We start from the raw sequence: 14790 nt of genomic DNA, 5'->3' as shown, positions 1-14790 counted from the left end.
TGGGGGGGGAAATGGTGAACAGCATAGTATCGCAATATATTCTGTGGCAATACTGTATTGCAAAACAGACGCCAAGTATCAATTTATTATTATATATGTGTTGGTCAGTTTGTCTGCTTGCCAAATCCATTTTGCAGCAACAAAATTGAAGTGAGATGAACAAACAGAAATGTATCTTATCAGATAAAACAGTTCCCTTTTGGGGACATAATTTGAAATTGGGAACAATTTGAAGTTGGAAAAAAAGGTAACACACTGCAACGCATTGCAATATGTTTAAGAATTGCAACAACATTTTATCAAGACACCCTCTTTTTCTATTTGTTATCCATATCCAAAAACACTAATTTTAAAAGTATGTTGCGTCGGACCGAACTAGTCATATTTTTGAAAGAGAAAATAGCAATGTCTTATATAACGCACATTAGTTTTATTTTTTAATCATACTGTACATCCAAAATAAACATTTTATAATCACAATTAAAAACAAAAATATTGCATCATAATTTAACCCATGTAATCATTCCGGTGGTAGTCAACAAACAGTATGAGGGCATGCCAACAAACACATAATCTTTCTCTTACATTTTGTCATTTTACACAACCACACTTGATTTTGAATTAAAACTCTTTAATTCAAAAAGCTACTCAAAAACAGATCATCTTTTTCAGATCTTCTTTCTTTTATATTCTACCCACAGCTCCCTGTATGCACTAAAGAAACAAACTCACCATTTCGTCTCTTAAGAGTATGAAACAAGTCAGAACCTCATTCGCTGACATTTACTGCAAGGCTCTTGGTGTCAGGCACCGATTCTATTGATCATTTGTTTGCCCACGTGTTTATTTACTATGCTTGCACACAAACAACAAAATCTGATTAAAATGCTAGCTCAGCATACGTCAGTTAATCTGGTGAATGTTAATTCAAAAGGATGAGAAGGATTATTATACACATTGCCGGTCAAACATTAGTGAACACCCTATATTCTGGCAAAAAAAAAAATATTGTTCAATCACAAGAAATTTGGTCATTGTAAAGAACTTATAATTAAACAAAATTAGAGGTTGATAGGATTAAATTGAGAAAAAAATTGTGATTTTTAATGTTATTGGAAATAAATTGCCGGAATACATTTTGGTGATGAAGATGAACCAAACAAATCAGGAAATGTTCAGACTTGCTGTCTCTACATTTTTATGAAAGCTTGACATTGTAGATATATTGTAAATTATGGTTCAGCAAATGCATGGCTTATTTTTCATGTTAGGTGGACAGTTAAGGAGAAATTTGATAATATTTCAGCCACCATGTTTTTTCCAGTATGAACAATCAAAATTTAAAAATTGAAAGCAGTGTTTTGATGGCATCGTCTTGCCTTTTTGGGCCAGAAGCAGTCAATTTTTGGTCATGATCATTGCTTTCAGTTTCTTAAAGGGCCACTTCACAGATTTGACACATTGGTCAGTTTACTTGTCATGATACATTACGTCATCTGTAGCTCTAAGGGGAGAGTTCTAAAATCTGAGACAATATTTAATTTATAATTAAAATTGCATTGCTTGATTAAAAGGCAGGTGCAAAGAAGATGCAAAGACACTTATCTATATATGTTAAAATACAAAAAAAGTCTACACAGTATGGTTTTGTGCTTTTGTGTCTTATTACAATGAACAATATTTTGAACATATCCAAGTAAATCTAGATTATTTCTACTAAAATAAAAGTCACACACAATTAAATTCAGTTTTACCTGTGCCTTGCTTTTAATTCCTAATTTTATTTACAATGCTGCATGAGTTAATCCCAAAGTGCTGAAATGTAGGGTGTTCAAGAACTTCAAACGGCAATGCATAATGAATTCGTCATTAAGGTGAAATCAATATGAAATCATAAAAAATTCCATCCATTTTCTGCCTTGAGAGTTCCCAAAAATACTTACCTTGCAGTATAAAATCTGGTAAGGGCCAGGTGGTCAGTCAGGAGTTCATACAGTACATTCAACAAGTCCTGTTGAAACAGATGATTCTGGCCACAGTTCCTATTGTAATAATAACTAATTAATACACAGTATGCTGGGGGAGAGGAACCAGCGCTTGTACCACCCTACTTATGTTGTCATAGGGCATGATGGGAGTTGAACAGCTACTGTGTGGATTGGTATGGATTCTGAAGTTGTCACCAGCCAGTGGTCTACAGTTTGCCTGGACTGTTGTCACAGAGAGAATCCACTGAGCGTGAAGGCTGCATGTAAAGGCTAATGCAATGTTTGTCTGACCAGAGGAGTCAGAAGAAATCCACGGAGGCAAGCACACCATGGATTAGCCAAAAAGCAGAGGAGCACGCGAGATGTGAGCCGGGAAAGAAAACAGGGATGCAGTCATTGTTTATAACAGCGAGGGAACACGGCTAGCCACTGGGTTCCAGCTGCAGCCTCTCCTGCTTATGCTTATCCAGCCACAGTAAGATCTGCTGTTTGAGTTCCTCGTTTGGCCTGATCTGGTCCATGGTTAGAGGACTGCGGTTGAAAGGGTCTGTCTGGTCACTGCGAGGAGGACATAATTAATAAATCGTTACTTATTTGACTCCTGCACACCAAGATTTTTGGTATACATAATAGCGTTTCATCAAATTACATTAAATTCACATTTCCCAACTTCTCTGCTTACAAAAAGGACAAATAATGACAATGATTTTAGAAGAGGTTCTTTGTAGAAAGTAACAAACCTGAGGAGATGCCTTGCTATAGTTGAGCGGTCCACTGTGACATTTGAGGAAGGGAGAAGAACAGGATCGAGCATCAGAGTAGACATGATGGGATCCAAGAACTCATCTGGGGCATCTGCATACGTCTCCTCTTCCTGCTGCTGTCTATCTGCATGGGACTAAAACAGAGGCACAATGACTAAAACGGTTTCAGTGTTTCCACCTGCACAGTAAACACTGCACAGGTTTATAAAAAAAACAAATATTTGCATTGTGTATATTCTAGTCTAGTGTTATCTTGCTAGCCGTTTCCAAGTCAAATGATACCTTTATTTTATCAGCAATGAGTTCAAAAGCCACAATCATGTCCCCAGGCTTGTTTATCTTCTTCAGTACCCGAACTGTTTGAGAGAAGAGGGTAGGAGAGTAGGATCGTCCATCCTTTGGGACAGTAGCACAGAAATTCTCCTCATCACTGCCAAAGACAGAAACAAACTTTTTTTTTCCAACTGGAAACCACAATAGTGATCGTATTCAGCTACGTGCCACTGTATTTCTTCTCCAGAGGATATGGCACCAATGAAATAACGCTAAATGCTTTTTTTGTTAGTTTATTTCATAATTCCACAAAGAGTTGTTAACAACGTACCCTAGATTCAGGTAGATGGTGCAGATGTCAGAAACAAGCTGCTGGGGCTTGAAGTCAAACTCACTGAAGTCTTTGACTTTAAGGGCACCCATCTTAGGACCCACCAGGTGCTGCAGGAAGTAATTCAGCATGGAGATTATTCTCTCAGCCAGGAAGGGGTGCACAAAGATCCCCTTGATCTCTGGGAATGAGGAAAATGATAAAAGAGAAACACACATGAGACGGATGAAGACAAACGTTTAATTGGTAAATCGATATCAAGAATTGAATCTTTTCTGCCTCACCTGAGGTGAGGAAGGCCAGTGTGCCGATGGTCTCATTAGACATGATGTTGTGGAAGCGTCCCAGCTGTCCAAACATCTGCAGGCTTGACTCCTTCTCTCTTCGAGCATCGGGGGCCAGGCCTTCCCACTCCCCTCGATCCCGCTCCAACTGCAGAACCTTGATTTTACTCAGGTACTACAAGATAAAATGTTCACTTTAATTTTTTTTGTTGGGCTAATAACAAAACAAACTACAAAAAAACACAGCTAAAATAATAAACAAATTATTAGTCATGACGATTTAAATCAATTAGCATTTTTAAGAAACAAGTTTGTGTCTCCATAGTCGACCAAAGCTGGGCAAGATTCCCTCCTTGTGCAGTGGTTTCCCTCGCTTTGTGGAAGACTTAGGCACACATGTTTGGCGGGGGGTTGTGGGGTCCTCCCTCAAGAAAATGTTAAGTTTCTCAATTAAAAGAAATGCAATTTGATATAATTTTGAACCATTAATATTACCACATCTGTGTCTAAAATGTTGGAAAAGCTAGAGCAGAAAATAAATAAATAAATAACACTTAAAATGCTTGAAGACAAAACTGGATGAGGATGTCCACTTGGGACCAAGTACAATCATTAGATCTGAATGACTCGGGTGCTGCACCTAAGCCTTATGATTGTAGGGAAAACGCAGTTGTGTGCAATATTTTGTAATTTGTGCTTATGCAAAGCCATTCTTTAACACTAATTAAATTAAATACATTAAATACATTGTTTTATTTTTTATTTATTATTTAGCTTATTTGCTAAAATTGTTGTAAAGTTTGCATGCATCTTACCTGAATAGCCTCATCCAGTAGGAAGATGGCATCATTCATCAGTAAGTTGAGGAACCTGAGAAACAGAGGGGGATTCATGGCCTCCAGGTTCTCAGATGCATAATGCGCCAAATGCTGAAACAAGAGATGTCAGACTAGATGAAGAGCACATTGGAATCGATCTGCTTAATAATCTACAGTTTCCCAATATTATCACCTGGTAAACCATGCATGTCTGTTTTTACCCTCATTCACTTTCTTGCCTTAACCCTTATGGCTATTGTGGGTCCCAAATGGCCAATGCCTATCTCAGCATGCATTGAGTGAAATAAAATTTAACATCCTGGATAGTTAATCAGTCCATCGCACGGCGTTTTCTTTCCTCTCCCAATCCTCCCTACTACTCCTCTCACAATAGAAAGCAGTTTGAATGAGATGTGGTGAGAGCGAGGAAAAACAGAGGCCTTCTGGAGGAGTTTATTTGCTGCTCACCAAAAATCAATGTCTGCTATTGATGAAGTTGCCCGATCATAAACTTCGTAATACACCGTATAGCCAATTAAGATTTTTATGTACTGTACATTCACCACAAAATATAAAAAGCCCCTTCCCCACTTTGGGCGCCCTTGCTCAGACCACACCCATCTTCGAACTCAGCCTTTGTTTTGATCTCAACTACACACCTGTAAAGGTCTGTAAATGCATCTTGCAAGGTTGTGACAATTGCAGTGACAAAATCTGTCCACAGACAGAGACCACATTCACAAGGTGAAAACAGTTGCGCGGTCATGGCTAATAGCTAAACCTGTGAGCCTTATATCATTTTAAGTTGGAGGCAAATATACTTAAATTAAATTCTATTTTAAATTTTTCATTTATTTATTTTTTAAGTTTAAGTTTTTACTAGTATCTTAAATTTTGTTTATTATTTTAATAGTTTACTCTGATGAAAAATGTTATTACCTTGACACTCTCTCTGTAGTTATCTTTACCCCACATGTACTTGAGAATGGGATACATGGGTCTTCTATAGTTGAATTTCTGTTCAAACTGATGGGGATCACCTGGGAAAAAAAGATGAAAACTAAATAAAATCAAACATTGCTTTAACGTTGCTCTCCTTATCTTGATGATTATCTTAAACACATACTTAACAAACAAAACTCATCACCAGAAAAAGACCCCAAATGATCCAAAGAGTCAGTTTATTTTATTTCTTATTGGGAATGTTGTTGTAATGTTTTAATCAAAGATGGCCTTTAATCAGGTTCTTTGTACTCTTTTCAAGTGTGCATACTTGTAACAGAATCTGTTACGCAATCTGAATGTGGCTACATCCAATACAGTTATATGCTTCCATCTACAACTGGCAGTACATATTTGTGAGGAATACAATACCTGTGAATTCAATGTCTACAAACACAGTGATGAGGGCCTCAGCCAGCTGAGGTGCATGTCTATAGGAGCAGAAGACTCTCTCTCGCTGGAACACGTTTGGCTGAGCGGCACCAGGAGCTACCGGCTCCATGTGGGGCATCACCGCCTCTAAGACCTCTGCAAGCTTTGCTCTTAAATGAGGGTTCTTCATCCTGTTGTAGAAACAGAACAGGAGAGATTGAAAAAAACATTTGCACCATTCAAGCTCTCTTGGGCCTCACAATTTTTCCTTTCATCCAACCACTGACATGATAGATTAAGTCATGTACCTCTCTACATTACCCATGAAGACAGTGATGAAGTTAAGAATCTGCTCCAGACTTTCCGCAGAAGTCTCCAAAACATCGTCTGCGAATCGGCGCAGGAAGATGAAAAAATCTCCCAAGTTCTCTGCAAAAAACTCTGACAAACAAAAGGCACTCTTAAGTTAGGACTATCATATGAATGAATGTTCAGCATGAATGAATAATTGTACTACAAGTGACTAACCACCAACCCACAATTAAGAGAAATTACAGTTCCAACTCCCCTAAACCCCTTGGTTCAGTCTGACAATCAAAGATAAAGTTTCGCTTTTTGTTCCACGGTATTTGTAATGTAGAAGAAGATGTGACCTACCTGGTACATAGCAGAGCACAGTATTCTGTAGGGAGGGCAGGGGGAAACTGAGTGCTACATGTTCGGGGCCCTGGTTCCCCAAACCAAACTGAACCAGCAGAGCAGCTGTAGAAGCTTGAAGGTTAAGGCAGCATTGCAGCATTGCAGGCTGCGTGGTGGCAGCTTTGGTTGACAGGTAAACAATCATCAGACGCTCAAACTGCTCCAGGAGCTGCTCCGACATTGGGTTGCCCGTTCGCTGGGCCTCCTGCCACGTCACCTGGAGCCGGTGAAGAGACTGGTTCATCTTCACCATCTGCTCGTGGAGTCTGAGTCACAGGTGCATGGACACCGATAGATAAAGACAATACTGGTTAATGCTGACATATGGTGTGAACATAAAGGACATACAGTACACTACATTTCTGCAGGATCTGTGAAACAGAACTTTTTAACTTCTTAATGGAAGATGTGTTGGTGCTTGTTCAAAGTTATGTACCTGTGGAAGCCAAGATGCAGGGTGAGTTGTGTGAGGACGAGGTTTTCAGTCAGCAGGCTGTAGGACTGTGCAGACTCCACCGGCTGCTGAGGGGGCACAGGGATGAGACAGGTTTCCTTGTCGAGACCTGGTATAAGACATTGGGGATAATTTAGGCATTACATGTAATGTATATTCTTAGAAGATCCTACTGCTATTAAAAGAACTGCTATTAAAAATGTACTGAAGCACAGCAGAGCTGCTGCCACTAACACTGATTCATAAAAATATTAAAACAATGTCTTTAAAATGGTAAAAAAGGAAGGTTATTTGACCATCATTTTCACATACCTGTTGCGTGCACATTACGATTGCGCCTCTCTTCTTCGCTCAGCTCTTTGAGGGTGCAATAGGTAGGGTTAAAGGTAAGCAGTTTGGCCGACCGCGGCCTGCAGAAGGGCTGGCACAGCTTCAGTAGTGCTGCACCCAAGTTTAAAAAGAATGCATCTGAAGCGTACATCTGGAAGAAGATCTCTGGCATCTGATTGGCCCATATCTTGGCCCGGCCAGCATTCGCCTGCAGACAGCTACCCAACCATGTGAGCAGCAAGTGGCGTGTCTCATCAGACCGCTGGAGCAAGTTTTTCAAGATCTGGTGCAGCTTGTCATGAAACTGACTCATAAACTGCAACACAACAGGAGTAAACATCATAGGCCTGAGACATTCAATTAATGTTTATTTTTCAACAACAACAAAAAGGCAAGCAAAACAGCAACATCAAACTAAAGAGAATCTGTTTACCTGGTGGATGTTGGCCTCTTGGACCTTTGTCTCCTGGGCGCTGGAGCGGGAGGGGTTCAGAAAGTAGCCATGTCCCTCCACCACACCTGGAGTTTTCAACAAGCAGGAGATACTCAACACTGCTCCCAACAAGGTCTTCTGGTACTGCAAACCATTGGCTGGGTCTTTAGGCTGAATGTGTTCCACCAATACCTAGGATAGGGGTGGTGGTGGTGGTGGGGGGGGGGGGGGGGGGGGGGGGGGGGGGGGGGGGGGGGGGGGGGGGGGGGAACTGTTAGACCAATTTGAAAAATTGGGAGCACTAAAACAAAAAAAAAACATGAAAAGTTTAGGTGTAGTACTGTGAAATATTATGCCAGTATTGTATACCTGACTATGTGATTACTGTATATTATCGTAAATTACTTATTGGAAGCTGGCACTGAAATTAACAGTTTGTTAACAATTTACGATAACATTTGCAAACATCCCTGTGTGTCTCCTGACCTTTGCAATATCTTTATGGTGGCTGAAATAGAGTAGCACATCCAAGTAGGAGTAGAGGACAGGCTTGCACAGATCCAAGTCTTTGACGCGTCCCTGGAAAATATCAAACACTGGTACTATCACCTCCTCGAATGTACGCACCTCCTGGTCGGAGAGCAGGCCAGCAATGGCCTCCTCCACAAACTCAACCACCTCCTCTGGCTCTGAAACACAGCGACTTTGTAAAAAACTAAGAAGACAAAACTTAAAGCAAAGCTTTTCAAAGACAACAAGAGAAATAAGTCAAAGACACAAGAAAAAAAAAAACAGTCCTGAACCTACGTGCTCTATTGAAACCTTCCAGCAGCAGGTCTAGAAGCTGTTCGTAGATATTCTGGCTGATGTAGATCTCTGGGGTGAGCAGAACCGTCCGTGTGTTGGAAACTGTTAGGTTTTTACAGCTAACAGCAAACGACAGTAACTTATCCGGTACCTTCGTCACCTAATGCACAGATAATCAAGTCACTGAATTATGGAAGAGCATGGGTTATTTTTAGGTTCCAATTACCGAAAATAGTCTATTAAAAGCTGGTAATCTCTGAAAATAGTGCTATAATTTAACAACAAGTTGGTAAAAACTGGCACCTCCTCTTTGGCCCTCTGGTAACAAGCAAAGAGGTAAGGGATGGCACACTTCTCTCCTGCATCACGGTCAGCAGACAGGTTAACAGCGCTGCATGACGTCATGTAGATGAGGTGGTTTCCTGGCTCGAGTACCAGCAGACGGTTAAACAGAGCCTGGAGGACACAAATCAGACCGTGTACAACTTTTTGTACATTTGCTCACTCACCCATACATTTTCTAAGCACCTGAAAAGATACAAACTCATATGTCAAGCGATACCTTACATTTCTGTATCAATTTCTTACATAATGAATCCAACATGTCTCTCTTTCTTCGGTCTGACGGAGGGTTGCCTTGGTGTTGCTTTAAGGTTGCCATTTCCTCACCAGTTATACCAAACATTTAGTGGTTTATTGAGATGAGGGAAACAGGACATGGGAAGAATAGAGTGATAAGATTAAAAAAAAAAAAACATGACATCTGACCTGTTCTATGTTGTCCATGTCCAGCCAGTCCTGTCCATCCAGATCAGCAGCCATCTCCTCCAGGTAAACACAGCGAGGGGGGATCCCATTACCTCCTCTCATACTAGGGTCACCTAGGGGTGAATAAAACCATTGTCCTTAAAATAAAGTCTGCTCGAATCATATTACACATAACAACCCATGAAGTTTAAACCACTTCAAGCATGAATACTGGATAAGTTGTGGTTGAGAAAATAATCAACAGCATTAACATCAAAATCTGAATAAATAAAACACACAAAGTTAATGCACAACATGTATGTACCATACTCTCGTTTATTTCCCACTGAGGCTGCAGATCCCAGTGTGCAAGGTCTTTGCATAGTCTTAAGGGGTGGTGAGTCATTTGTTGCGGTGAGTCATTTGTTACAGGAAACTTAGACTTGTATTTACAAAACAGCTAGCGCCATCCAGAACAGCTAATTTAGGTACATGATCAGACGTCTGTCCGTCTGTCAGTCTGTCAGTCTGCCTGTCAATTTGCCCCTTCCAGGTTGAAGCCAGAATCTCAGGGAAAAGTGTTTTACTGGTAATGTAAAAGGGTCATCATGCATTGTATGACTTTATTCTGTAACCCCATCTAACACCGAGGGTTTTACACTGGTGTCCAAACAGAAAAGCCCTGTTTAGCAACACAATGACTACTACAGCTGTGACAAAAGTAATCAGGGGCCTTTTAATAAACCTATATAACACTTGTTTTTCCAGAAACCAGACTAAGGCCAGCGTCAGTCATTGACCAAAGCAAAACATATGACAAAGCTACAGAGACAATCTCGCTATTAGCCTATATCAAAAAAAGTATGTTCTAAATAGTGCTTTCAGTCAAATGTGTTATTAACGGCTTTAACGCAAACCCATTTTAACAGCGTCAATTTTATTATTGCGGGATTAAGGTTCTTTTTGGCCTAGCAAACTTGTCGTTTTTTTCCCATGCTGTTGCAACAACTAGTAATGTTACAAAAACTACAACACCACACCGGATCTAGCGAGACCAGAAACAAACAACATGCACGCCGCACACACTTGTTTGGGTTGCGAGCCAGCCAAAGAGTAGTAACGTTACGTTTTGAGTGGATGGCGAGCACGAGACGCCAAGATGGACGCCAATAAGATTCTTTTAAAAAGTTTACTTTTTAAAAGTTGCCAAATGGTTCCATTGACAGAACCAAATTGATCTGTGTGTTTTGTCATTGTGAACTGAGCTATCATCGGAGCACGTCCAGTCTGAAATACCACTTGATGGCCAAGCACACAGCTGATGCTATTTCTCCCCCCCCTGTCAAAGTATTTTTTTCCCCCTTTTATTGATGGACTGTTACATGAATGAATGAGTGTTACACTGTGTGAGAGATTATTTGCTCCAAGTGAGAATGTTACATGTGAAATTAAACACTACAGTAAGCTATATGCCAATGTTGTTTTCAATAAAAAACATTTGCACAAACCAAGCCAATCCAGTTTTCAATAATGATATGAGCATTAAAATTAAAAAATATGGGGACAAAAAGAAATCAAGGGACATTTAGAATAGATAAAAATGTGTGATTAACTGCGAGTTAACTATGACATTAATGCGATTAATCACGATTAAATATTTTAATCGTTTGACAGCACTAGCTCAAAGTAAAAACCAGCTTGCATTATACATTGTGCCATTTGAGATAATGTGCATGTTTGTTTTTGTTTTTAAGTACCCCATTTAGACTGTGACGAGGGTCAGACCAGCATCTGGGATGTATCTAAAATGGGCTTAAAAATGCCCAAAAAATAATGTTTTAAAAAAAGAAAGAGAGAGGTAAGTTACATCAAAACTTAACCTTTATGTGGTAATTATTCAACATAATTCACTGTAACTCTTTAACAATTAAGTGTCTGGAACTTCAATGCAGACTGGAGTTAAACTGTGACAGCTGTCTCATATTAATTGTTCCAACATGTATTCAATAGACCCAATAGTTACTATATTCAAATGCTGTATGAAGAGGGTATAAGTTACAGATCAAAGTCTGGTTATTTCCTCCTTTTACTTACTGTTGTCCAGAGTAATGAGAAATATTCGCTGGATCATGTGATTGACATTGAGCTGTTCACACAGCTCCTGCCGGGACCGGAAAGAGCGGCTGATCTCTGCCACAGAGTCGTCATTGTCATCAACGCTGTCTGACACAGAGTTTTCTGACTCGGAATGGCTCTCTCCTGAGTCCTCCACTGTGATACAAGATACAGAGGGTAAGTGAAACATTTAAGCCAGATGTTAGTATGACCTATACTTAAAAAAAGAAAAGAAAAAAGAATTGACTCTTTATTCTTCACAATTTCACTGAAATTACGTTATATATGTATTTGTTAATATACATTTTGACTTTGAGATCCCTCAAAACTAGCAATGACTATACCTCTTCAGAGGATTGTAGTAGCTCTAACAACTTTACTTACGTGGTGGTTCAGCAGACTTCTCTGCTTTCTGGCCTGATGCAAATTGCTTGGCATCAGCCAGTGAGCTGAAGAGGGCAGCGAAAGGGTTGCAGGAGATATTCTGGTTGTTGTTGCCCTGGTCAGTCATCTCATTGGGGCTCAACACTCACTCCATCCAAGATCCCAGTCTTAAGGAGCAATGCGGACAGAACACCTAAGTGGCAACGGTACAAGAGATTAGTGAGCAAGAGCATATACATCGTCATCCTTTTCCACCATTGGCCCACGATCTTCATCACCTCAACCTTACAGTCAAATACAGAGCTGCACAACTTCAGCACCTTATCATTAACAGCTTGATAGTTTTTTATTATCCCTACATTCAAATTAACTGGAACTTGTGTCTCAACTGACATTTTTTACAAAATTAGGTTCCTACTTCACATCAAAATGTGCCATAATAGTATAGCTGCAATGGATTAAGCAATTAATCGATTAGTTGTCAGCTATTAAATTAATCACTAACTAATTTGATAACCGATTAGCCTAATCCGTTTGAGTCATTTTTTATGATTCAAAACTGATTCCAGCTTATTACGTGTGAATATTTTCTATTTTCTTCACTCTTTGAGGTTTTACAGCAGATTGCATTCTTGATGTGGCATTACTGGCTCCAGGATTTAATGTCCCTCATTGCCCAGATCCTACAGTCCAGATGTGCTCAATATTCTTAACAGCCACCTTCTGCCCTCCACACCATGTGTGCAATTCTGCAAACATTTCCTGTCTCTGTACCTCATATTGTCTGCTTGTTATAGGGAAGACATGCTCTTCAATATCAATCAGTAATCTTCTCAAAAAGTCAACACTTCATGGAATTGAATAGAAATGCCTTTTTTGGGTGCCTGATCCTGATGTTTTTACTCCTGATTTATTATTTTCTTCCGTATTTCCTCTCCGACGAGGTTAGAAACATTTTAGCATGCCATGAAATGGGAATCAATAACATGACTAACGCTACTCCTGCTTACAGGGAGGATATGGACTGGGTGTCATGTGTTGTCACGGTTACCCATCCCTTCAGCTCAGCACCGTACAGTTATACTCGTGTTACTTTGTGGAGCTAGCTTTCCCACCGCCTACACAATTACGCTATTTCAAAAGTGTCATGTCACCGTTACGCAATGAAGTTGCAGCTTTAGCCACTTGACGCCAGTTGGCTAACTAGCTAGCAGGGTTAGCTAGTAGCAGTGACCGTTCTGCATCAGGGCTAGGTTAGTTAGCTAGTTAGCTAGCTAGCTAAGCTGTCATGGGGTCACCACGATTCTATTTCAGCATTAGTGTTATACACTGTTAAATGGATTTTGCATATTATCAGTCTAAATAATGTATACAAACGACAAAGAGGGCTGTCCTACCTGTTTGGCGAGCAGAAGTGTATGTTTTTGATTTTTTTTTAAATTGCCTCTACGAAACCAGCAGCAGTTCCTCAGTGAACTGAAATTGTAAACGTCATCAAAATGAGACGGAGCGTTTTCTTTGCTGAGTAACTTTTTACGAATCATGAAAACATGACATGAATCTTGTGGAACCTTTTGACAAAATGAGCAGACCACATCAATGTTCCTTTTATATCTTTGTAGACATATTTTGGAGGGATAAAAACGATGAATCGTTTTAAAAGTCACTTCTTTAACCTTATTTAAAATCAGATATTTAGAAGGTAAGCACTAGATATTCTTCCTGTCCAGGTCTGATAGACTGTATGTATTTTGACGGTTTATGGTCTGAAGTCATGTTATTAACTGTCTATGGTTATTCCAGTAGGAACATAGACTGTATATTATGAATTACTCCTATTATACAGTCGATGAGTAGGAAACAGCAGAGAACAGAGAACTTCAACTCGTACATCTCGGTTATTATTAATCTTCTTACAGGAGAAACAGGTCTGACCAACACCATGTCATCTTTTTTGTTCATGCACCCAATCTTGTATTTTTGGCAATATGTTTGTTTATTTCCCAATAAATTGGATCTGAATTTTCCCTCTCCTATGAATAATGTTTGGCTTTTATCTTACTCTGCTACCAAAGAAATGCAATAGCCTACGATATCCTCATTTTGAGCTTATTTTTTGAACCATCCTTTTTAATTTTTAGAAATGAAATGCAACTTTACACTACATCAATCCTATATTTTAAAAACAAGAAAGCTATTAAACCCCTGAATTTACACATCCTATATACAATTTAAGTGATTTATGATTTCTGTCCATGTTCTGATTCCCTGGCATTTTCTGTTTTGAATGTTTTATGTTTACCATGTTATTTGTCAATAAATTAAATTTTTTTTAAAACATGAAAACATTATGGAAACGTTTTGGTAAAACACGTTCTCTGTGTGCCTGTATTATAGACTGTGAACTTATGCAACTCTAAACAAGTGTAAAGGTGAATCTAATATTTATTGCGTTTTAACTACATTCACGGCGTGTACAGTATGTGTGTAAATTATTAACAGTTGTGTAAGAAAGAAGATAAGACACACATTCACTTTGTGTGGAAAGAAATAGGGAAAAGTGCATCTGTAAAAAAAAAAAATAACAATAATGTTTGTGAGATACCGACTTGATATTATGCACAGCATGAGCAATATGTCAAAGATATACAGAATGTCAACTAAATTTAAGGAACAAAATAAGAAAAACACTTTGACTAATCTTTTTTTCTCTAATGCGAGACTACACTGGCTGGGTGAGGCTGTATTTGCTGTTCTCTGACTTTTCTCTGATGTGTGCTGACCGTCAGCAGGGGGCAGCAGCAGACTGCATCTCTGACTGGTTCTCTGAATGAACCGGCTCAACCTGTCTTGAGTTTTGATGCTTGACCTCAGTTACATTTTTACATTTAATTGTCTTTTGTAATTAGACTTTTAACAAAAGCTCCCTTTAATTATTTTGTCTAATCCTTTTACTAAAACATGTGATGGTGTCAGTGTCTCTAATGTA

The 14790-nt window shown here is 39.3% G+C and overlaps 1 protein-coding gene across 1 annotated transcript; it reads right to left on the bottom strand.

Moving 5' to 3' along the window:
• Positions 1-671: 671 nt before the first annotated feature.
• ube4a (ubiquitination factor E4A (UFD2 homolog, yeast)) lies at positions 672-13317 on the bottom strand. The gene is made up of 20 exons (XM_032509821.1): positions 13199-13317; positions 11802-11994; positions 11397-11573; positions 9324-9436; positions 8859-9011; positions 8556-8715; positions 8235-8437; positions 7749-7940; positions 7298-7631; positions 6968-7094; positions 6490-6797; positions 6141-6273; positions 5833-6023; positions 5398-5498; positions 4456-4569; positions 3641-3815; positions 3357-3537; positions 3035-3182; positions 2729-2886; positions 672-2546 (listed from the first exon to the last, which is right to left on the bottom strand). The coding sequence occupies exons 2-20, from the start codon at positions 11926-11928 to the stop codon at positions 2411-2413; spliced, it is 3231 nt and encodes a 1076-aa protein (XP_032365712.1). The 5' UTR covers positions 11929-11994; positions 13199-13317; the 3' UTR covers positions 672-2410.
• Between the last annotated feature and the right edge of the window lie 1473 nt (positions 13318-14790).

The sequence above is a fragment of the Etheostoma spectabile genome, chromosome 3, assembly GCF_008692095.1.
Source record: "Etheostoma spectabile isolate EspeVRDwgs_2016 chromosome 3, UIUC_Espe_1.0, whole genome shotgun sequence".
NCBI lineage: Eukaryota > Metazoa > Chordata > Actinopteri > Perciformes > Percidae > Etheostoma > Etheostoma spectabile.
Note: the sequence above shows the minus strand (reverse complement) of the source record. Positions and strands in the feature narration are given on the sequence as shown.

What these genes read in the sequence shown, in the direction of transcription:
- ube4a (XM_032509821.1), bottom strand. Translation starts at nt 11,928, where the DNA reads ATGACTGACCAGGGCAACAACAACCAGAATATCTCCTGCAACCCTTTC. An exon ending in GGAAGGTTTCAATAGAGCAC is followed by an intron (nt 8,438 to 8,555) that starts GTAGGTTCAGGA and finishes GCTGTGTTTCAG; the next exon opens with AGCCAGAGGAGGTGGTTGAG. An exon ending in ACCATAAAGATATTGCAAAG is followed by an intron (nt 7,941 to 8,234) that starts GTCAGGAGACAC and finishes CCCCTATCCTAG; the next exon opens with GTATTGGTGGAACACATTCA.